This window comes from Aegilops tauschii, chromosome 3 (assembly GCF_002575655.3).
Source record: "Aegilops tauschii subsp. strangulata cultivar AL8/78 chromosome 3, Aet v6.0, whole genome shotgun sequence".
NCBI lineage: Eukaryota > Viridiplantae > Streptophyta > Magnoliopsida > Poales > Poaceae > Aegilops > Aegilops tauschii.
The window spans coordinates 334,929,026-334,951,808 of record NC_053037.3 but is presented as its reverse complement, the minus strand read 5'-3'; the positions used below and the strand labels follow the sequence as shown (position 1 = coordinate 334,951,808).

Here is a 22,783-nt window from a genome sequence, read left to right as displayed (position 1 = left end):
TTGCCGCCCTAGTTTCCGTCATACCGGTGTTATGTTCCTTGATTTTGCGTCCCTTACGCGGTTGGGTGATTTATGAGACCCCCTTGACAGTTCGCTTTGAATAAAACTCTTCCAGCAAGGCCCAACCTTGGTTTTACATTTGCCTCACCTAACATTTTCCCTTGGGAGTCGCACATTCCGAGGGTCATCTTTATTTTAAACCCCCCCCCCCCCGGGCCAGTGCTTCTCTAAGTATTGGTCCGAACCGAGCAGCCTGCGGGGCCACCTCGGGGAAACTTGAGGGCTGGTTTTACTCGTAGCTTGACTTATCCGGTGTTGCCCTGAGAACGAGATATGTGCAGCTCCTATTGGGATGTCGGCGCACCGGGCGGCTTTGTTGGTCTTGTTTTACCATTGTCGAAATGTCTTGTAACCGGGATTCCGAGACTGATCGGGTCTTCCCGGGAGAAGGAATATCCTTCGTTGATCGTGAGAGCTTATAATGGGCTAAGTTGGGACACCCCTGCAGGGTATTATCTTTTGAAAGCCGTGCCCGCGGTTATGTGGCAGATGGGAATTTGTTAATATCCGGTTGTAGAGAACTTGACACTTGACTTAATTAAAAAGCATCAACCGCGTGTGTAGCCGTGATGGTCTCTTCTCGGCGGAGTCCGGGAAGTGAACACGGTTTCTGGGTTATGTTTGACGTAAGTAGGAGTTCAGGATCACTTCTTGATCATTGCTAGTTTCACGACCGTTCCGTTGCTTCTCTTCTCGCTCTTATTTGCGTATGTTAGCCACCATACATGCTTAGTCGCTGCTGCAACCTCACCACTTTACCCCCTTCCTTACCCATTAAGCTTTGCTAGTCTTGATACCCATGGTAATGGGATTGCTGAGTCTTCGTGGCTCACAGATTACTACAACACCAGTTGCAGGTACAGGTTTTGCGATGATCATGACGCGAGAGCGATGTTACTTGTTTTGGAGTCCTTCTTCTTCTTCGATCAGGGGATAGGTTCCAGGTCGGCAGCCTGGGCTAGCAGGGTGGGTGTCGTTCGAGCTTCTGTTGATGTTTCATCCGTACTCGGATGTTGATCATGTGTTTGATGTATTGATGTATTCCTGCGGCATTTGTATGCCTTGTATGTATCCCCATCTATTATGTAATGTTGATGTAATGATATCCACCTTGCATAAGCGTCTTCAAGATGCGCTTCTATCCTTGATGGGACCTTCGAGTTCCTTTAGGATAGGGTCGCATCTTGGGCGTGATACGCTGTGGCTGCGATGGCTCTGGCAATCCTGGAATTAGCCAACCAGACCCTGGGTAGGCACTGGCATGCCCTGCGACGCCATACACCGAGCTCTCTTTGCGGCTTCCACTACGGTGACCATCGGGGACGGGACTACTGCTTCCTTTTGGTCGTGCTCTTGGCTGGGAGGGAGGAAACTCCGTCTGGCCTACCCCACGCTCTTCGCCAGGTCCATCCGCAAGAACAGAAGCGTCAGAGAAGCCCTGCACGAGGATCGGTGGATCCTCGACCTACGCCACGGTGACTACAACAACATCGCCCAACAAGTCATTCAGTTGGCAAGGGAAATTAGGCAAGCTGGCCTCAACCTGGAAACAGAAACCCCGGACACGATCAAATGGAAGCTCTGCAGTTTGGGCATCTACTCGGCGAGATCGGCGTACAATGCCCAGTTCGACAGAGCCCAACTTTGCAGTTTCAGAATGCTCATCTGGAAGATCTGGGCTCCATGCAAAATCAAGATTTTCCTTTGGCTGCTGCATCTGGACAAACTCTGGTGCAATGACCGGCTACAACGAAGAGGCTGGGAAAATGGATACTTCTGCCCCATGTGTCTACGCAACCTCGAGACCTCTCACCACATGATCTGGGAATGCCCGGACTCGCTGCAGGTCTGGAGCATTGCGGCTACTTGGACTGGGTGCAGTACACTGACCCAAGGAGTGTGGAGCATGGGTACGACGACGATGGATAGAATTCATAGGATCATATCTGCTGCGGCTCCAGGACACAGGAAAGGCACGAAGACTATGATCGCCCTCATCTCCTGGCATGTCTGGTTGGAGCGAAACTCCTACATTTTCAGAGGAAAGCAAGCTGATGTGAGGCACATTACATAAGCTTGCAAGCGCGACATGGAGAAATGGAGATTGGCCGGGTGCAAGATGCATTCAGCAGCCCTTCGAGGATGTGACGTGAGAGATCCCTTTAAGCTTGCTTAGATGGCCTGGAGTACTGGGGCTCTAGGATGGATGTAATTTCTTTTCGGTTTCACGCTCATGATCACTTGATCAACCCTTTGTCATCTCCCTCTCTGCTAAATGGATGAAAACCAGCTATGTTGGACGTTTAAAAAAAAGTTACATCCATAGCACATGCTACTACACACTAAACTAATTACTAGAGCTTGTGCATGCTAATTAAATTATCAAAATACACATTATCCGTTGTCCCTGTTGTCCCACTCGGATGCCAGAACCCTCACCATCACTCACGCTTAAGGTCGCTCCAATCAATGTAGTCTTCGGACGACTCGACGTTGACCACCACCTTCGAAGAGGAAGGTCCTGCCTCATCGTCGTTCTTCGTCTTCTTCTTCTTCTCTATGACCCTCTTCCAATACCACTCCTGCTCGTATTGGGCGTACTTCAGGTGCTCCCGCGCGAACCTCGCCATCATCTTCTCGTCACTCTTCTCAGCGACGACATCGGTCTTCGTCTCCGTCTTCGTCGGGCAGGTCACAATGGTGACCTTCCCCCCGACGATCTCTGGGAAGTTGAGCATGTCCGTCGGCAGACCGAGCCGCCACACCACGATGTCATATGCGCGAGGTCCTCACTCCGGAAGGTGCCCAGCCAATACCGATGGTCCGCATGCTAGAACTCCATGTCGTACCAGCCGGGGGACCACAACCGCACTGCCCTGAAGCCGATCTTCAGCTTCGGTGGCATGGCGACGACATGGCAGCGACGAGGACGCACGGAGGACTGGGGAGGCGCGACAGAGCTACCGGATGAGGGCGGAGTGGCGGTCTACGACGACGGTGGGACGAGATTCATGGGCGGCGGCGATTTAGTTGGTCCGGCGGCCAGTGGCGAGGTGGATTGAGTAGATCCGATGGCGACAAGCCCAATGATCAGCAGATCTGCAGGCTACGGCGACGCGGTGGGGGGGGGGGGGGGGGGGGGGGGAGGGAGGCTTTTGTTTACCGCAGCCCCTCTCGCGCCATATATTTGCAACGCGAGGAGCCCTCTTTTTGGGCTGCCCAAAAAACATTTTACAAAAAATATGATAGGGTTGCTGTTGAAGAGGATCCTCCCCATCCCCCAAAATACCCCAAAACCGACTACTGACCTATTTTAGGGCTGCCATTGGAGATGTTCTAAGGTGCAAAAAATTAGAGTAACAATTCCTCAAAAAATAAAGTAGAGTAACAATGAAGGGGATCTCAAGAGCACCAATGCTGCCAAGGAGGAGCCGAAAATGGTCGAAATCATTAATTAAGGAGTACTCGTTGCAAAGAACACTCCACCTTCCCAGGTCGCGACAAGTGGCGCACATGCAGCGCGCCACTTGTCGCAACCTGGGAGTTTTCCCTTTTTCGTAGATCCGTTTATTCAAAACGTTTGTTCTCTTAAACCGTGTGTCCAAATCTCGAACCGTTTTCACCATTGGATTCCTCGCGTCGAGATCTTCAAAACTAGATCCCATGTTGTTAGGTTTTGACGAACTTTTTTTACGAAAAAACCAGACGAAAAAATCGAACCGGGAGCACGGTTTTTTCCCTTTCCGAAAGAGGCACGACCGTGCCTCTCGCGAAATCAGAATCGTGCCTCTTGTGGAAGCAAAACCGTGACTCTCGTGGAAGGAAAAAACAGAAAACGCGTTTTTTTTTCTTTCCCAAGAGGCACGGCCGTGACTCGCGCGACAGCACAACCGTGCCTCTGGCGAAAGCAAAACAATGACTCTCGCGAAAGAAAAAAAACAGAAAACGCGTATTTTTTTCCTTTTCGAGAGGCACGGCCGTGACTCTTGTGAAAGCACAACTGTGCCTCTCGCGGAAGCAAAACTGTGACTCTCGTGAAAGAAAAAAAACGCGTTTTGTTTTTTCCCTTTCCGAGAGGCACGGCCGTGACTCTCGTGAAAGCACAACCGTGTCTCTCGCGGACGCAAAACCGTGACTCCCGCGAAAGAAAGAAAAAAACAGAAAACGTGTTTTTTCACGCAAAAAAAATATTTTTTTTAGAAAAAAAAATTTGGTCGAAAAGCTAAGGAAGACCGGGGGAAAACCAAAACGTCGAAAAAAACCATTTAAAAAGCCGAAAACGCGTGCGGAAAAATAAAAAAACAAAATCCAAAGGGAACGTCCAGAGCACGACACGTAGCGAATGACTGAGAGTGCGCCAAGTGGCGCTGATTGTTCGAGGCTCCCGAAGGAGCTTGTTGACTAGTTGCTCTCGAAACAGGTACCACGAACCACTTACAAAGGAACTAGGGTAGACAGGAAACTAAATTGAACTGTCCCATATGTAATTTTTCATGAAATGCGCATATTATGCTAGATGTAAAAAAACATACTCCCTCCGTCTCAAAATAAGTGTATCAACTTTGTATTAAATTTAGTACAAAGTTGCACTAAGATTAAGACACTTATTTTGAGACGGATGGGGTATTATGATAGGTGTGTAAATTGTCATCTCGCAAATGAAATGCCATTTCAAATGCTTGCAGATATTTGAGAGTGTTTGTGCTAGATAACACGATGCTTAAGATAGTACAAGCCTAGCTGGGTTTTCCATGAAAATCTGAGGCTCTCAAAACTTTATCCAACAACATATAGCAGCCTCGTATACACCATCAGCTTTCGAGCTCCTACCTTTTACAAATGATTTTTTTAGCAAGACCCGAAAAGGATGATTGAGAGCTCAGTCCTAGAAGAGTCTACAGGTCAGTCGCTCATAATACTCTCTCACTTCCATCTGAATGCCTTAGGGCATCAGTAACATCGCCAAGCTCTTCACTCTCCCCATCGGTTTCCATAGCATCGATGTCAGATTCTTCGTCCTCTGTGTCCTTGTCCTCGTAGACAATCGGTGCGGCCGCCTCTTCCTCGTCAGTTTCTTCATCAGCAATCTGGGAAATCTTTAAATTATTTGCAATGCCAACAACAATATCGCTTTTTTTACAGGAAGGAAACTTTTACCTCACTGAACCGGTAATCAAGGGTGGTAGAGAGTTGAAGTGCTGATTTGAAGGTCGACGTTCTTGCATCAATAAGCTGAGAAAAAAAGGTACTCAGTACAATAGTACCCAACAAACAAACGAAAATGTGGTAATCTTGATGAAAGATTCTTAATCAAATACATACTTGTTTGACATACTGTTAGGGCAGCTGATAAAATTACTAACCTGATAGAGTGAATTGAGCAATAGCAGAGAAGACTCCTGCGACACGATGCTGCTCATGTGCCGGCTAAGTAAAGTTTGAAGCCACGGGAGCAAACAAACCAGCTTTGCACCCCTGTGGAGAATAAATCTCTAAATAAGAACTTTTTGTAAAGCTGTCATGTGTATGCATGCATGCAAAATAAAAAATCGCCAAATAATAGAAGTTACTAGAAGAGGCTAAGCACATTTTGGAAGCCGTACATTCTAGTCATTCCCAAAAAAGATTGGATCCAAAATATACCAAGACCTAACAATCCAACGTATACATGGATACATAAAGTTAAAGGTGTCTGACTGAAGATAGTATCATGGTCAATGGACTGATGTTCTCTAGTTAAATATTAGATGCACTACATAGTTTGTCCCGAACAATGTACTAAAGAGACAAAATGCCTTGTAAGCTTTCCTACCTAGATTGTATTGACGACACGAAGAACTTGAGAAGCTTCAGGGCATCTCCTGGCGTTAGGAGTGATACTGACTTTACAATGACCTGCATGTAACACAACAGTAAATTATCAGACAAGAGAAAATGTTGCATCAAATCGCAATAAGAATAAATAACATGGCAAATGCTGACTTTGGCAGTTGCTAATAACTGAAAGGTTAGACTATTAGGTTTGTTATGGACCAAAAAGCAGGCCAGTCCTTAGCCTAAGGGTGTGTTTGGTTTGGGAACCAAGTGGAGTGCAATGTCATGGTTCCGTTCCACCGGAATGGGTCAATTCCAGTCGTGCGTTTGGTTGGGTTGATTACGTTCCTATGTTTGGTTGAAGAAATGGAATGGGAAGAAATTGATTTAGAGATTTGCAACTCTTTGCTTTTCATGAAATCTGATTTTAGTCATTCTACACATATGTGTATAGTCTCACAACTCTTTGCATAAATAGGTTGAGCACCGCACAAGGTAAATACATGTTGGAGAAAATACTAACATAAAAATTCCAATATGCTCAGCTCGTTGCTTTCCCCTTCCCGTGCTGTCCTACCTTGCTCACTGGCCTAGCATCCCGTAGGCCCTCCACGTTGTTTCAGGCTTGCAGCCCTTCCTCTTCCCTGCAGCGGGTGCCTCCTCTTTCCCTGTCAGATGCAACCCGGCAGCTATCACGGGTGAGCTCAGCGGCGCCCGCCGCTGCAACTCCAGCCACCTGCAGCACCCGTCTGCCGCGGCAAATCAGACCAAACACACCTTTTCTGCTCCTCTGCCAGTCGCTACAGCTCCGTTTTTCTTCTCGGACAGCCGCCTGGCTCGCCTTCAACCACCGTCGCCGCTCTGACACACTGCACGCTGACTAGCAGGCCCCCGTTTTCCCCCTTCCGGCGTGGCCACCTGCACTCACCTCCTACCGGGCTAATGGTCTTGCATGTGCCGCCGCCACTGAATGTGAGAGGGGGTGGTTTCGCGGTGATAGTTGCAAGCCACAACGCGATTCTAGTGAGGAACCGCGTGATTCCACCAATTTGGCGTTGTGAGTTGGTTCGGCATATGGGAGGAATATTCCTCTACGAGGAACCAGTGTATTCCGTTCCGCTTTTCAACCAAACACGAGGATGGCTCGTAAGTGCAGAACCGACCCATTACGTTCCACTCTGCTCCCTGAACCAAACACACCCTAACAGACTACTTCTAGCAAGGATTGTTCATAAAGCCTCCCAACTTGACTTAATAAGACTAGAGGTGCAGTGCATTGGTCACAACCAGGAATAACTTTGTTTCTTCTCCGTTATCAATAACATCACTGGTAGTAACTCCGGGTTACGTATAATTTATCCTCTCTTTTTCTGTGCACCTTTACTTACTATGAGGATATTCATTAAACATGGAGCTAATAAGAAAAAGAAAACCAGACGCTAGATTTGCATCACCAAATTTAGCTTCAACACTACTAAAAAATGTTGAGTCAATCAAGTGTGGTTGATCATGAGAACTTGAGCATGTCTCTAGTGTTTTGTGATTATAACATAGAGACACTCTATGAACCAGGAAATAGAACATACGAGGTGAAAAGTTGCAACACAACCAAGGGGGTAACATGTATCTGTAACATCATTGACTAAACTTGTGTGACAGAAGTATGCTAAATTGTATGACCCATTGCTTCAAAGTAAAATTTCTTTCACAGTGTGACCAAGACAAGCGGCAACAAAGTATTTGACCAAACATTGCACACGAAAGAGAAGAAAGCCATACCTTTTCATCTCTATTGTACATGCATTTCAGCAATTCAGCGTGATCATCAGCACGCAAAGCTTGCTTCAGCAAAATATAGACTGAATCTGCACTCGGCGGCGCCAGAGAGGCTGATTGCTCTTCAAGGAATTCAGACTTATTGAGCAAATTTAGACTCTCGAGTTTCTGCTCCATAGTTGGTTCATCTAGATTATACTCTGGATTCCCCTCCTTGACTGTGTCTAAACTTTCCAGCAAGATAGAGAAGTTAGTGATCAGAAAGGTAGAAAATGAAGGACACCTTAAATTTGTTTCTTCATGGTATACACTCAATGCTTATTACAGCATCAGGTCTGGATGTACTTCAAATTAACAGGGCTAATTGTTACCAGTGATAGAATCCAAAACAGACGCTGTCCTTTTGTTTGGTCTTCCTTGACGAGTGAGGTTTGTATTCTCCTGTCGATCTTGTTCATCATCCATCTTGTTATTTACTGGTGCCATAAAGAAACAAGTAACCAGTTGAGATCAACGGTAGGCATTTAACAAAGTACATAATCTCTAACTTTAATAGCATACTTAGTCGTAAGAAAATATGGACACAAAGTATAAATCTTGTGATAGGTTTAAAAGGTACCGAGACCCAACGAAAATGCCATTAGTGTCAAAATATGCATGCTGTAACCACAGAAATCATCTCTCTCATGTGTTGCTTTGTTATTCTATTATTGTTGACTACTGTATTATATCTAATCTGGCACACAAAGTACTGCCTATTTTCTGCTTCCTATGATGTTGGTATCTCGCTTCCTTCAGCTGTAAATTAGCATCTGAGAGCCCCGTGTAACCATCACCTATAATAGAACAACAAAATAACACAATGGTTCATTGTGCCAGACCATCATGTTTATAAACAGGAGTCAAAGGTGGCTTATCATCGAATTAAGCCATTTATCACAAAATAATAATAATTAAGCCACTAACAACTTGACAAATAATATAGAAATTAGAGTGGTGCTTCCATGATTTCCAAAATGCTAATTGCAGAAAACTAAAGCGGTGCAGTTACTATGTGTACTGATGATTGCAAATTACATCCTCGTTTTGCTTTTAAAAGTGTGCTTTTCGCTTATCTGAAAAGCGCTGAAGCACTGCATCAGGTCATAAATTATGATAAAACATTCCAGTTAATTAGGTGTGATTTATATTTCATTATCATGCAGCTACAAGCCACATAACATGCCACAAGTGTTTGGCTAAGTGCACCACCTTTTCATCAACAGAACATCTACTTACATGTTCTGTCTACTTCCAAATTGGCCATACGTTAGGTAATTATAGGCTAGCTGCTATCTAAGTAACTCGTTTTATCTGGAAATGAGTACTTGTCACTGTAGAGAAACCTTCAGAACGGACCACAAACAGACACAGGGACTTTAAGATTTGTGAAAATATACAGTAATGCTAATAGGATAGGCTAAGCCAAAGTTGTGGCTTACAAGATATGAATGCTCACATTATATCCTGATGAACAACTGAAACATTTTTAACACCATAGAATATATTGCAGATACTAGACACGTCCAACAGTAAAAGCACATCTTCCCATGGCAACAAACTCACAAAAGCAAAATCAAATCACAAGAAAAGAGGGAGAACAGTCTCTGCTGTTATACAACCAGGAACATCTGTCAAAATTAACTTTCAGTACTATGAAGATAATTCCCTATGCATGTTCATTGACTTTACTGTGCTAATAATGATGGTTGGACAGCAACAGCGATTTGAACAAACCTTTTGCATCTTGCTCTTCTGAAGCTAATGCATCAGATTCCGCAACCAAGTTGATGTCCTCACAATTCTCACCCAATACAACAATCTTGAACTGTAAACAGTCTAGTGATCCAAACACAACATGAACCTTAATTGTGTTGTCTTCTTTGACATCACATAACTTGGCTAAAATAATTGGGACACGGCCCTTTTTATCAAGTGATTTTTTTACTGAGATTTTGATGGGCAGTATTTCATCTTGGGAAAGGGTCTGCAAATCCCACACATAAGCCACACCTTTCTTTGATACTGCAAGAACAATTCCCCCGGCTTCAGATGATGTGCTCCTTTTACACTCTACTGTCTTTGGCTGAGTATGCATGGCAAGGGAGACTGTAGAAACGACAGTGCAATTTTGGTGATCACAAGACCAGACTTTGACTTCTTTATTATTGTTAGTATAAGAAACTAATGTGTGTGCTTCATCGGACACAGACATCAGCTGGATAGGGCCCTGCAATCACAATGGCACCGATAAAAATTAAGGCCTCTTTCATTACGTGGCACAACTGCGAGAGAGAGGGGGGTCGGGGGGTGGGGGCAAGTACGGAATAAGAGTAAGAATAACATACGTCATCAGAAGGAATCTTCAGAATCTCTTTTTTGTCCTTCATACTATATAGTTTTGTTGTCTTAGCTGAGACAACCATAAACTTCTCATCTGCAAAGTGCAGGGCTACAATATAAGTCCAGAAAACACACAAAGTTGAGAAGATAATATGTAAAGCAAGATCTAAACAATAATGACCTAAGAGTGCTATATTCACGAAAGACTGGAAGTTAGACAAATATTTGTTCCAATACACTCGATAAACTAAATATATTTGAGCACTAAAGGTGCAAACATATACAATATAGTACTTCCACCTGAGTTTGTTCCTGGCAGGGTGGCACCCGCAGTTTGTGTTATTTCAAGACAAAAAATATGTTTTACTGGCAATCCCCATACAAGCTCTAAAGGCTAGTACTTGGGCTAAAGAGGTCGCCCAGCACCAGCCACATAACCATTAGGAGAGTTAGTTAATTAGGGAAAGAGTAATAGAATTAGGCAATATCAGTTTGCTTCAGTTTGCTTAGGAAGATCGGAGATAGAGAACGTGTCCTGTGGGACAAGTCTCCTCCCATGTCAAGTTTGGTCTAACCCGACCTCTCTTGACATTATCAGCATGCTTTAGCCATCCGCTATGCACTAGAGCTTCTGTAGGCCTGCGCTGAATATGCCCAAACCATTTCAGACGATGTTGGACAAACTTCTCTTCAATCTGTGCTACCCCAACTCTATCCCGTATATCATCATTCCGGGCCCGATCCTTACTTGTGTTACCACACATCCATCTCAACATGCGCATCTCCACTACACCAAACTGTTGAACATGTCACCTTTTAGTTGGCCAACAGTTAGCACCATACAACATTGTGGGTCGAATCGCCGTCCTATAGAACCTGCCTTTTAGCTTTTGTGGCACTCTTGTCACAGAGAACGCCAGAAACCTGGCGCCACTTCATCCATCCAGCTTTGATTCGATGGCTCACATCTTCATCGATATGACCATCCTTCTGCAGCATTGACCCCAAAAATATCGAAAGGTGTCCTTCTGAGGTACCACCTGCCCATCAAGGCCAACCTCAACCTCGTGCCTAGTAGTACTAAAACCGCACCTCATGTATTCGGCTTTAGTTCTACTAAGCCTAAAACCTTTCGATTCCAAGGTTTGTCTCCATAGCTCTAACTTTCTACTGATCCCCGTCTGACTATCATCGACTAGCACCACATCATCCGCAAAGAGCAAGCACCATGGGGTATCTCCTTGTATATCCCTTGTGACCTCATCCATCACCAAAGAAAAAAGATAAGGGCTCAAAGCTGACCCTTGATGCAGTCCTATTTTAATCGGGAAGTCATCAGTGTCGCCAAGGTTGTCAGAATCGTTATCCTGAATCGGATCGGAGCTCTGATGGTAGAATCGCAAATTGTAGAATCTTCACTATCAGGATCATAGAAACGTAGATACTATGAACCAAAATCGTAGAATCAAAGGGGTTAATTTGGATCGTAAAGTCGTACAACAGAATCGCGATTCTGACAACCTTGAGTGTCGCCATCACTTGTTCGAACATTTGTCACAACTTATCGCCTTGATGAGGGTAATGTACTTTGTTGGGACTTTATGCTTCTCCAAGGCTCACCACATAACATTCTGCGGTATCTTATCGTAGGCCTTCTCCAAGTCAATGAACACCATATGCAGGTCCTTCCTTTGCTCCCTATATCTCTCCACAAGTTGTTGTACCAAGAAGATGGCTTCCAGTTGACCTCCCAGGCATGAAACCAAACTGATTTTTGGTCGTGTGTGTCATTCTTCAATGTGCTCAATAACTTTCTCCAATAGCTTCATTGTATGGCTCATCAGCTTAACTCAACAGTAATTAGTATAACTTTGAACACCCCCCTTGTTCTTGAAGATTGGTAGTAATATACTCCGCCTCCATTCCTATGGCATCTTGTTAGCCCGAAAGATGAGTTTGAAAAGCTTAGTTAGCCATATTATTGTTATGCCTTCGAGGCCTCTCTACACCTCAATGGGGATACAATCAGGGCCCAACGTCTTGCCTTCTTTCATCCTTTTTAAAGCAGAATCCTGAATTCACTGCACAAAACGCCTGCTAGTATCATCAAAGGAGTCGTCCAGTTCAATGGTAGAGCTCTCATTCTCTCCATTGAACAGCTTGTCGCCGTCTATGCTTAATCTCCTCGTCCTTCACCAGGAGTCGGTTTGCTCCATCCTTGATGCATTTGACTTGGTCGACATCCCTCGTCTTCCTCTCTCGTATCTTGACCATCTTATAGATGTCCCTTTTGCCTTCCTTTGTGTGTAAGTGCTAGTAGAGGTCCTCATACGTGTCACGCCCAAGATGCGACCCTATCCTAAAGGAACTCGAAGGTCCCACCAAGGATAGAAGCGCATCTTGAAGACGCTTTTGCAAGGTGGATATCATTACATCAACATTACATAATAGCCGGGGATACATACAAGGCATACAAATGCCGCAAAAATACATCAATACATCATACACATGATCAACATCCGACTACGGATGAAACACAAACAGGAGCTCAAACGACATCCACCCTGCTAGCCCAGGCTGCCGACCTGGAACCTATCCCCTGATCGAAGAAGAAGCAGAAGAAGAAGTCCAAAACAAATAACATCGTTCTCGCGTCATGATCATCGCAAAACCTGTACCTGCAACTGGTGTTGTAGTAATCTGTGAGCCACGAGGACTCAGCAATCCCATTACCATGGGTATCAAGACTAGCAAAGCTTAATGGGTATGGAAAGGATAAGTGGTGAGGTTGCAGCAGCGACTAAGCATGTATGGTAGCTAATATACGCAAATAAGAGCGAGAAGAGAAGCAACGGAACGGTCGTGAAAACTAGCAATGATCAAGAAGTGATCCTGAACTCCTACTTACGTCAAACATAACCCAGAAACCCCGTGTTCACTTCCCGGACTCCGCCGAGAAGAGGCCATCACGGCTACACACGCGGTTGATGCGTTTTATTTAAGTCAAGTGTCAAGTTCTCTACAACCGGACGTTAACAAATTCTCATCTGCCACATAACCGCGGGCATGGCTTCCGAAAGATAATACCCTGCAGGGGTGTCCCAACTTAGCCTATTATAAGCTCTCACGGTCAACGAAGGATATTCCTTCTCCCGGAAAGACCCGATCAGTCTCGGAATCCCGGTTACAAGACATTTCGATGATGGTAAAACAAGACCAGCAAAGCCGCCCGATGTGTCGACAATCCCGATAGGAGTCACACGTATCTCGTTCTCAGGACACACCGGATGAGCAAGACGTCGGGTTGGCATAGACCCTGGTTGCCCAGGGGCGCCGGACATCGCTCGGTTTGGACCAGCACTTAGACAAGCGCTGGCCCAGGGGGGTAAAATAAAGATGACCCTCGGGATGCACGACTCCCAAGGGAAAAAGGCTAGGTGAGGCAAATATAAAACCAAGGTTGGACCTTGCTGGAAGAGTTTTATTTAAAGCGAACTGTCAAGGGGGTCCCATAAATCACCCAACCGCGTAAGGGACGCAAAATCAAGGAACATAACACCGGTATGACGGAAACTAGGGCGGCAAGAGTGGAACAAAACACCAGGCATAAGGCCGAGCCTTCCACCCTTTACCAAGTATATAGATGTATTAATTAAATAAGAGATATTGTGATATCCCAACATAACATAATCCAACAAGGAGCAATCTTCATCTTCACCTGCAACTAGCAACGCTATAAGAGGGACTAAGCAAAGCGGTAACATAGCCAAGCAACGGTTTGCTAGGAATGGTGACAAAGGTTAGAGGTTCATGGCAATGTGGGAGGCTTGAAGAGCAAGTGATGGGTAGCGCAGCATAGCGATAGAACGAAGCAACTAGCATAGCAATGATAGTAATGAGATCCAAGGTGACGGTCATCTTGGGTGAAATCCCGCTAGGAAGAAGAACGAGTCCATGAAGAAGATGAATCCACGAAGACGAAAGAATCCTCACGATCGCAACGACACGGGAACTAACGAGAAGAAGCACACAACATGGTAAACACACCACACATGAACACGGCATGATGCTCAACCAAGTATGATGCATGACAAGGCTACATGAAGCTACTCATGACAAGAGATGATGCATACAAGAATAACACATCAAAGCAAGTTTAAATGAGGCCGAAAACAACATAGAACAAATCCGGTAAGTCTTCATATACAAATTTCGAAATTGGTCCAGATCTGAATAAACCTTATGTTCAAGTTGTTAAACAGCAAATTAAGATGCACCAAGATGATCTACACGAAATTCTAGTCAAGTTACATATAAAGTTCATTAGATTCGGAGCTACGGCCTAGAAGATATGAGCAAAACAAGTTAAACATGGCATTGATGCAAAATGCATTCAAACATCAAACAAACACACTCAAAACAAGGATGCAACAAGATAACATGAAACTACATGCAAAACTAAGCAAGTTACATATAAAGCACACCACAAACGGAGCAACGGTGCAACACATACACTCCAAACAAGACATAGCAAAAATCTGTCCAACACAGCAACTAGGCATATTGCAAGCATCAAAACAATATGCTACAGCACCTCAACATGAAAAAAATGACATGGGCATGATGTACAGGTAGAGCATCACAAAACATGAACACTAAGCTATCTCCAGAAATCACTAGAACATGCTCAAAAGGACATGGCAAGATTGCAAATAATAACAGATTCACAGACTTAGCAGAAATTACTGGACATGACAGAAATAACATCAGGTTGCAATATTTAGAGCTATCAAACAACATGCTACAGGAACATATCATGGCAACCAAAGGCATGGCATGAATCTACTAATTGCATAGAACAAAAGTCCCTTACTGATCACGAGCCAAAAAGGCAGAGAAAATATGATGGCACCCATGTAAACATAGCAAGTTCCATAAACAGAATCAGACTTAGAAGAAAAACAGAGCATGGCAGAAATAACGATAAGTAGGCATGTTGGTGAGCTTGACCCACTCACTACAGAGCATTACATGGCATGGTAAGGTAACCAACAGTAAGAAGGCATTAATATGAAGCTAAGAATGGCAATAGCATAGTCATAGGGTACATGGATCACTAGCAAAACACATGGCAACAACGAACTTCATGTTAACAGGCTGACAGAAACATTATTTAGCAACTTTGGAGCATGATAACAACAAGCTACAGCAGACTATAAATGCAAACAAGGACATGGATGGATAGAACATAACATGTGTAACAAAACATCCTTAGTGAACATCTCCAGATTATGCATAGAATGACTTATAGAAGCAGGTTTACATGGCAACAAAATATAACAGACTCAGACTTAACAAAAATCACTAAGTCACAGAAAACGGCGACATCATGGAGGCTACTTTGCATGCTTGTGCTAGTCACCACCGAGATCCTAAAAATACAAGACTAGCACCACTGTAAAGATGGCATGATTTAGATCAAAACACATGTAGAGCTCATGCTCATAGGATGCACACACAAAATGCAATGAAAAAGATAAATCACCAAGTTCTGTAAACAGACAGCAGTTAACATCATATAGCACTCTTGCAACGATGATTAGGGCATCAAGATGATCACAAACAAGCATGGCACAATGTACAAAATGAAGAGCATCTCATGACGAACATTTCGATATATTACGCACATAAAACGGAGCAGTATGCAAAGAGATATGACATGTCAAAGATGCACACATGATGCAAAATTACTAGGACTTAGTGGAATTTTACCCTCCGAAAGCGGGACGATGACCACCCGGGACGAGGAGAACCGGGCGGGGCGAGGGCGTTTGGATCTGGGGAGTGGTGGATCTCATCCACCCCGTCTCCGGCGACGGCGGGGCGGCTCCGGCGAGGAGGAGGTCGGTGGGGGCCCGGGACGGCGCCGGGGAGGTCGGGGACGCTGGCGCAGGCGGCGGCGGCGGAGCTCGCGGCGGCGGGCGGTGCGGCAAGGGCGGCGTGGCAGCGAGCGGGAGGCGGCGGAGGCGGTTGCCGGCGAGGCCGCGGGGAGGCGCGATCGGGCGGCGGAGGCGGCGCGCGGGGCGAGACGCCCGGGCGGCGGCGGGCGGCCGGCGCGGGGCGCGCAGGGGCGCGGCGGCGGGGCGCTCGGGGCGCGGGCGGGAGGCAGATGGGCCCGGCGGCGGCGGGATCTGGGCCCGCGCGGGCCCCGGATGGGCTCCGCGGGCCGACGGCGCGGGGACGGCGGCGGAGGACAGGTGGCGCGCCCTGGATGGCTGCGGGCGGCGGCACTGTTTCGTCCGGCGCGGGCGGACACGTCCGGCGGCGGAGTGGGAAGTTTGCTAGGGTTATGGGTGGATTAATCCGCGAATTTCGGGGAGGGGGTGTTTATATAGGTAGAGGGAGCTAGGAGAGTCCAAATGAGATGCGGTTTTGGCCCACACGATCGTGATCGAACGACCGAGAGCATGGAGGGGGTTTGGATGGGCTAGTGGGCTGTCGTGGAGAGGTGCTGGGCTGCAAAGAGAGAGGGGTTTCGGGCTACGCGGTTAACCGTTGGGGCATCAAACGACCTCCAAATGGAACGAAATTTGACAGGCGGTCTGTCGGTGCTATACCAAGGCCACTCGGCAAATCTCGGGCCATTCCGAGAACGTTTTTCTCCCGCTCACGAAACAAGGTCTGAGAGGGGCGATGGGCGCGGGTGAGAGTGTCGGATCGCGAAACGGACAACGGGGAAAAGGACCGGACGCAAGTTTTGAAAAACATGATGATGCAATGCAGATGATGACATGGCAAGATGCAACACGTAAGCAAATGACATGGCAAGGACGGCGAATAACTGGAAGACACCTGGCGCATCGAATCCGGGGCGTTACAATACGCCTGACCCTTTGCTTCACTCACAGCTCGCATTGCGGCCTTCTTTGCCACCTTGTACTTCTCTATGTTGTCTGCACTCCTAGCTAGGTGTAGTCGTCTGAAACAATCCTTCTTCTCCTTAGTAGCTTTCTGGACATCATCATTCCACAACCAGGTATCTTTAGCTTCGCTTCTACTTCCTCTGGACACTCCAAACTCCTCTGAAGCCACCTTATGAATGCAAGTCACCATCTTCATCCACATATTGTGTGCATCACCTCCTTCCTCCCAAGGGCCCTCCTTAATAACCCTCTCCTTGAAAGCCTGAGTTACCTCCCCCTTGAGCTTCCAACACTTTGTTCTAGACTTTGGCGCCCTTATCCCGTTGGACACGAATCCGAAAGCGGAAGTCAGCCACCTCAAGCTTATGCTGAGGGACAACACTCTCCAAATATCATGACAAGCTTACGCCTGTCTTCTCTTCTTGAGAGGGTGAAATCAATCTGGCCAGAGTGTTGACCACTACTAGAAGTCACTAGATGTGATTCTCTCTTTTTAAAAGAGGGTGTTAGCTACAATCATGTCGTAGGCTAGAGCAAAGCTCAAAGGCATCTCCTCCTTGATTCCTGATGCCATAGCCAAAGCCCCCATGCACCCCTTCAAAACCTATGTTAGATGTACCCACGTGGCCATTGAGGTCTCCTCCTATGAAGAGCTTCTCGCCAATAGGTACACTCCTAACCATGTTCTTGGGGCCTTCCCAGAACTCCCTTTTGTTGTTCTCATTGTGGCCTACTTGTGGGGCATACGCGCTAATAACATTGAGAACTAAGTCCCCAGCTACCAGCTTGACCAGAATAACCCAGTCCCCACACCTCTTGACTCTACCACTCCATACTTGAGGCTCTTGTTGATCAAGATGCCAATTTCATTTCTGTATACAGTTGTCCCCGTGTACCATAGCTTTAAGCCAGTATCCTCCACCTCCTTTGCCTTCTGTCCCCTCCATTTGGTTTCTTGGACGCAAAGGATAACAGCAGCTCTCCTTACTGCTGTATCAACTAGCTCCCGTAGCTTGCCTGTCAGGAACTCTACATTCCAGCTACCTAAGCGGGTCCTCCTAGGCTGGGCTAGCTTCCTTACCCTTCACACTCGTCAAGTCAAATGCTAAGACCCTTGCTCATTTTTCACTACACCGGGCATCGATGTAGCGCACCACTAAGGATGTGACGACCTGATCCTTGCTCAATTGTCACCGTATCCAGATCAAGATTCGACACGCCAACAAGGGGGTGACGGTCCGGCCCTTGCCCATTTGACAGCACACCCAGGTTCCGATATGGCGCGTCGTCAGCCTATCACAACCCTCCTCCTTCACCCGGCTTGGGACTGGCTATGTTGAGACGACATAGGAGCAATAAAATAAACAAAATTTTACAGGCCTTAGAGCTTCCACGCAGGGACCAGCACTCTACCCTTGTTGAGGGTGAGTGCCATGTCCCTGGTCTTCAAGTCCTCTGCCCAATATATATTGTTGTGGATCAAGGTCCATAACAGGCCCACATGATGATGAACAAATATTGAAGGAAATCAGATGAGATCCTTCCTAATGTAATTCACACTGCTTCACACATAACCCAAACATTTTAGTGAAGATCCTATCATGAATACAACAAACACGTGAAACTTTAATATAAAGATATCTTGTTAAGTATGCATAAAGTAAGAGCACATGGAGACAAAGGTTGCACTTACCATGAGAAACTGTCAAAGAATTAATTGACTTTTTCAAAGCTTTTAATGTGTCTTTGGATTTTCCAGTCCAAGTATCCAATTCACATATAACTCCATCCCTGCTAGCAGTAATAAGAACACGCCCTTGTTTCGAGAAGTGAAGAGAAATGACCTTGCTAGTAGGAAGAGAAAGGCATGTTAGTAGGCATCAATGTTTTCACAGTGAAGTCATTCTAAAGATATCTTGAACTAGCTGATGTTTTCTTACAGAATGCAGTTTCTATCAGGTTTTCTTTGGAACCACATAAAGTCGGCTTATGACCTAAAAAAACTAAAGTGGCTTAAAATTTTAGCATATAGGCTATAGCCTTGATCGTGGCAACGGAATTAAGCTCATGTTGCATGTGTAAGTATGACCAACTTAACCTTCTCATTATTGAGTTCAAAAGAACAAAAAATAATAATTGAAGAACAGATTCACCCATGCTTGGACAGTTGGACTTAGGTGAGAAACTGAGCTTCAGCATCTCAGAATGAAGAAGGAAACAGAAACTTATGAATAGGCCAAAAGAATATGTGGCTAGAAGATAGTGTATAGCCCTTCAGGAATTGCGACTATTTAATTTCAACTACCATCGAGGTGCAAGGATTAGACTATGTGGTTAGAAGATAGTGTATAGCCCTTTCTTTCTAAGCATCTACAGCATCAACCATAATCAACATGGTAGTCCTACAAACAAATCAACACGGTGTTTATCAAAGAAATATGAGGGCCCTTCTATTGCAGAAGACACCAACTACAAGGAACCAGCATGTGTGTTCATCAAGGCAAAAGATGTATGCCAGACGATTTTAGAGTTATTAAAATGAGTTCAGAGGGGAAAGTACTCAACGAAAGTTCAGTATCTGGTATGGTTCCTATTTTACATGACAGAAGAATAGAAACAGCGCAGAAGAAGCCTCGTGATTAGAGTTACAAAATCAACAATACCAAGTTCGTAATAAGGTTTCACATACCCAGTGTGACAAGCACTTTTCCATATAACACCAGTAGAATCAAGAGCTAAAACTACACCATTTGCAGTGCCAACAGCAACAACAATAAGGTCGCCATCCTTTGTGTGCTGTAAAAAACCAACAATCAAAACCTGAAATAATACAACAGTACAGGAGATACCAACTAAGCTCAACACAAAGTACCTTCTTCTGAACAAAGCTGCAGGCAATGCAACTGTATGAATCATCGTGGGCTGCTATTGGATCAGTCCATCCTGCTATCTTTTGTCCTTCTCTTGTACTCCATACCTTCCCAATTAATAATTTCAAGTGAACAAAATAGAATATGTCAGCATATAGGGTAACTACGTACTCACATACTTCCATTCCAGTTCACAATGGAAAAAGATGAGAAATGCAGTGTATCAAAAAGGCAGAAAATAGAAATACTACAAAAAGATATTGTTTCCAATAGCGCCCTACTATAATATTGCTAGCTAGATGGGGCACCCCAATGAACAGAAATATTTAACTAACAATCCTATCTTCCCAAGCACGAATCTACCGATACCATATAAAGTTAAATGTTTCATTTTCTCTCATAGATGGATGAACGAGCAGAAAATGCAAAAAGCTTGCATGAGGTGCTAAATGCTGGCAGCTATGTAACCCAGTAAACATCACTTGACACTTTCAAGTAAATTCCAACAAGAAAATCCATGTAAGCATCAATTTTCAACCATTTTTGCTTACAAGGAGGCTTGTACCTCAAATCCATACCTCTTTAGAACAGTATAAGCAGCAATCATACTAAAACTCACAACACGGAACTCTTTATTTAGAACACTCTTTATAAACGGCTGATAACAAATTGCTCACATGGCTTCACAGCTAGTTACTTACAAAGAAATGGATCAAAGTGTCATAGCCCCGGTTCCACAATTTTATTGAAAGGAGAAACCACGTCGATTAGTTAGTAGAAAATGACAAGGGGCTTAAGTAGATACCACGGCTACTAGCAAGCGATGTGTGGCCTTTAATTTCTCCCTTTAACCTTTAGATTTTTATGCTGTCGATTTAATGCCGATGCGTGCAACCGGTTAATGCGATTCCAATCGACTTTACTCCTCCTTTAATTATGCCTTTAATTGTTTTTTTTCTCATGATCCTTCAATTTAAATCAGCCGCATACGTTTAGATATTTTATCGCGCCGCATTCTCTCTGATCTAGGAAATGACATTAAGTAGATACCACAAAAATAGAAAACAAAAGAGTACTATACCAAAGAAATATTTACCACCGCTACAAGCAACACATAACACACCAGAAACTAGCTTCGCCGGTAGCAACTATCAATACCGAAAAAGGGTTCCCCCCGCTTTGTATTCCAAAGCAACCAACACCGAGTACAGAGATCGCTGTGGCGAGCAGCACAACACACCAAAAGAAAAAGAAGAAGAAACAAATGCCAACCACGGCAGCTCGGCAAAGCGCGGATGACCCGCCACCGCGGCGCCTACCGGATACAGACCACCACAGACCGAGGCTCCGAACCGCCGCGTACCAAGCACCTCCTCCAAGAAGGGATGCGACACCGACGACGCTGCTGCCCGGACGAGTCCTCGGGTTTCCCCCGGCACGCGGAGGGAGGTGGGGGGTGGATACCACCGACACCCTCCAGGAAGGAATGATGGCACCCACAGGTGTCACCGCGTCGGGGCCGAAGCTGGCAGGGATTTCTCCCGCATTCCAACCCCAACCGCCCAACCGGACGGAACCGACCCGCCAAACCGTCGCCCATCACCATGCGCCAACGAAGTAGCGCCGCCGCCACGCCGCCTCACTACGAACACCACCACGAGGCCGAGAGGACAGGAGAGAAGCTCACCACGACGGGAGCAGCAACACCGACGCCAAGCGGGAGGGAACCACCTCCACCGCCGTCGTGCGGGAGGCCCGTGCCTCCGGCACCGTCGCGGTAGCCGTCCGGACGCGGCAGCGGGGCATGCCGGGCCACCCCTGGCCCAGCCAGGCCCGAAGCGGGCCCATTAAGCCCCGCCGGCCGCGATGCAGCAGGCCGGTGTCGGCGCCGCCGGCGCCCAGCCACTCGTCGCGTCTCCCCCGCCTCCCAGAAGCCACGGCGGAGACCATCCCCGCCGCCGGTCCGCCCAGGCCCAGATGGGGCCTGAAGGGCCCAGATCTGGGCCGAGCGGACGACGCCAGATCCCGCTGCCGCGCCGCCCCGCCGCCAACGGCGACGCCGCCGCCCAGCTGCTCGCCTGCATGCGCCACGGAGCCCCGCCGCCGCCTAGATGCACACCCCGGAGCAGCTCCGCCCGCGCCGGAGAGCGACCGGGAGGGGAAGGGCCAGGAGGCCGCCGCCATCAGCAGCCCCGGGGCCAGGCCAGCCGCGGGCGCCGGCGACGGCGGCGAGAAGGGAGGAGGAAGGGGGGGGGGGGGCTGGAGGGAGGAGACCGGTCGCCCGCGGGGGGGCGACGCGGTCGCGAGAGAGAGAGGGGGGGGGGGGGATTCCAATGGTCTGGTTAGATCACACTTAATCGCCCAGTGCACTTCAAACTGGGGGTACCTTCGTAGCAACTATCAATCGCCATGATAAAATGAACATGGGAGGTAATTAGCAACTTGCTGGCATGTAACGCTACATTTCAACCACGGGACATCTCGCAGGGATTAACAATCCAGATCAGAGAGTTCCCCAATTCACAGCGACAGACTAGAGAGCTAGCCAGCTCGTAAAAATGGGGTTTAGGCGGGGGCAGAGAGGCGAAGCGAGTACCTGGATTCGCCGATCGGAGACGGCTGCGAAGAGCTCTCCGTCAGAAGAGAAGGCGAAGGCGTCGGGCGGCGGCGGGGTTGCGGCCATGACTTGGCGGTAACGGCGTAGGGGGGCGGATAGTGAGGCGAGGGTTTCTATATTTATTTTATTTTTAGAGAGACTAGAACAGTGTAAGTGCGTTGTCATGGGATATACATATTCTAGTACGTTAGCTTATGATTTATCTGTGAATAATAATGCAATTGTGTAAATAAATGTTCATCAAATTCTGCCCATGAATTATTTTATATTTTGATTAGAAGATTGATAAGTAAATTAAAGTGCAATTGGTTGAGAAGGTAAGTAAATTAAGGTGATTAATT

At 46.5% G+C, this 22,783-nt stretch overlaps 1 protein-coding gene across 2 annotated transcripts; it reads right to left on the bottom strand.

Moving 5' to 3' along the window:
- Positions 1–4,710: 4,710 nt before the first annotated feature.
- LOC109779929 (uncharacterized) lies at positions 4,711–22,577 on the bottom strand. Of its 2 annotated transcripts, none has more exons than XM_020338531.4 (12): positions 22,422–22,577; positions 19,828–19,932; positions 19,645–19,751; positions 18,649–18,803; positions 10,038–10,126; positions 9,427–9,919; positions 8,022–8,126; positions 7,654–7,874; positions 5,873–5,955; positions 5,424–5,535; positions 5,218–5,292; positions 4,711–5,147 (listed from the first exon to the last, which is right to left on the bottom strand). In XM_020338531.4, exons 1-12 carry the CDS (start codon positions 22,506–22,508, stop codon positions 4,971–4,973), a joined length of 1,809 nt encoding a protein of 602 aa, XP_020194120.1. In that variant the 5' UTR covers positions 22,509–22,577; the 3' UTR covers positions 4,711–4,970. The 2 variants fall into 2 exon arrangements, with proteins under 2 accessions (XP_020194120.1, XP_040259922.1); XM_040403988.2 differs by having other exon boundaries at positions 18,649–18,799; positions 22,422–22,543.
- Between the last annotated feature and the right edge of the window lie 206 nt (positions 22,578–22,783).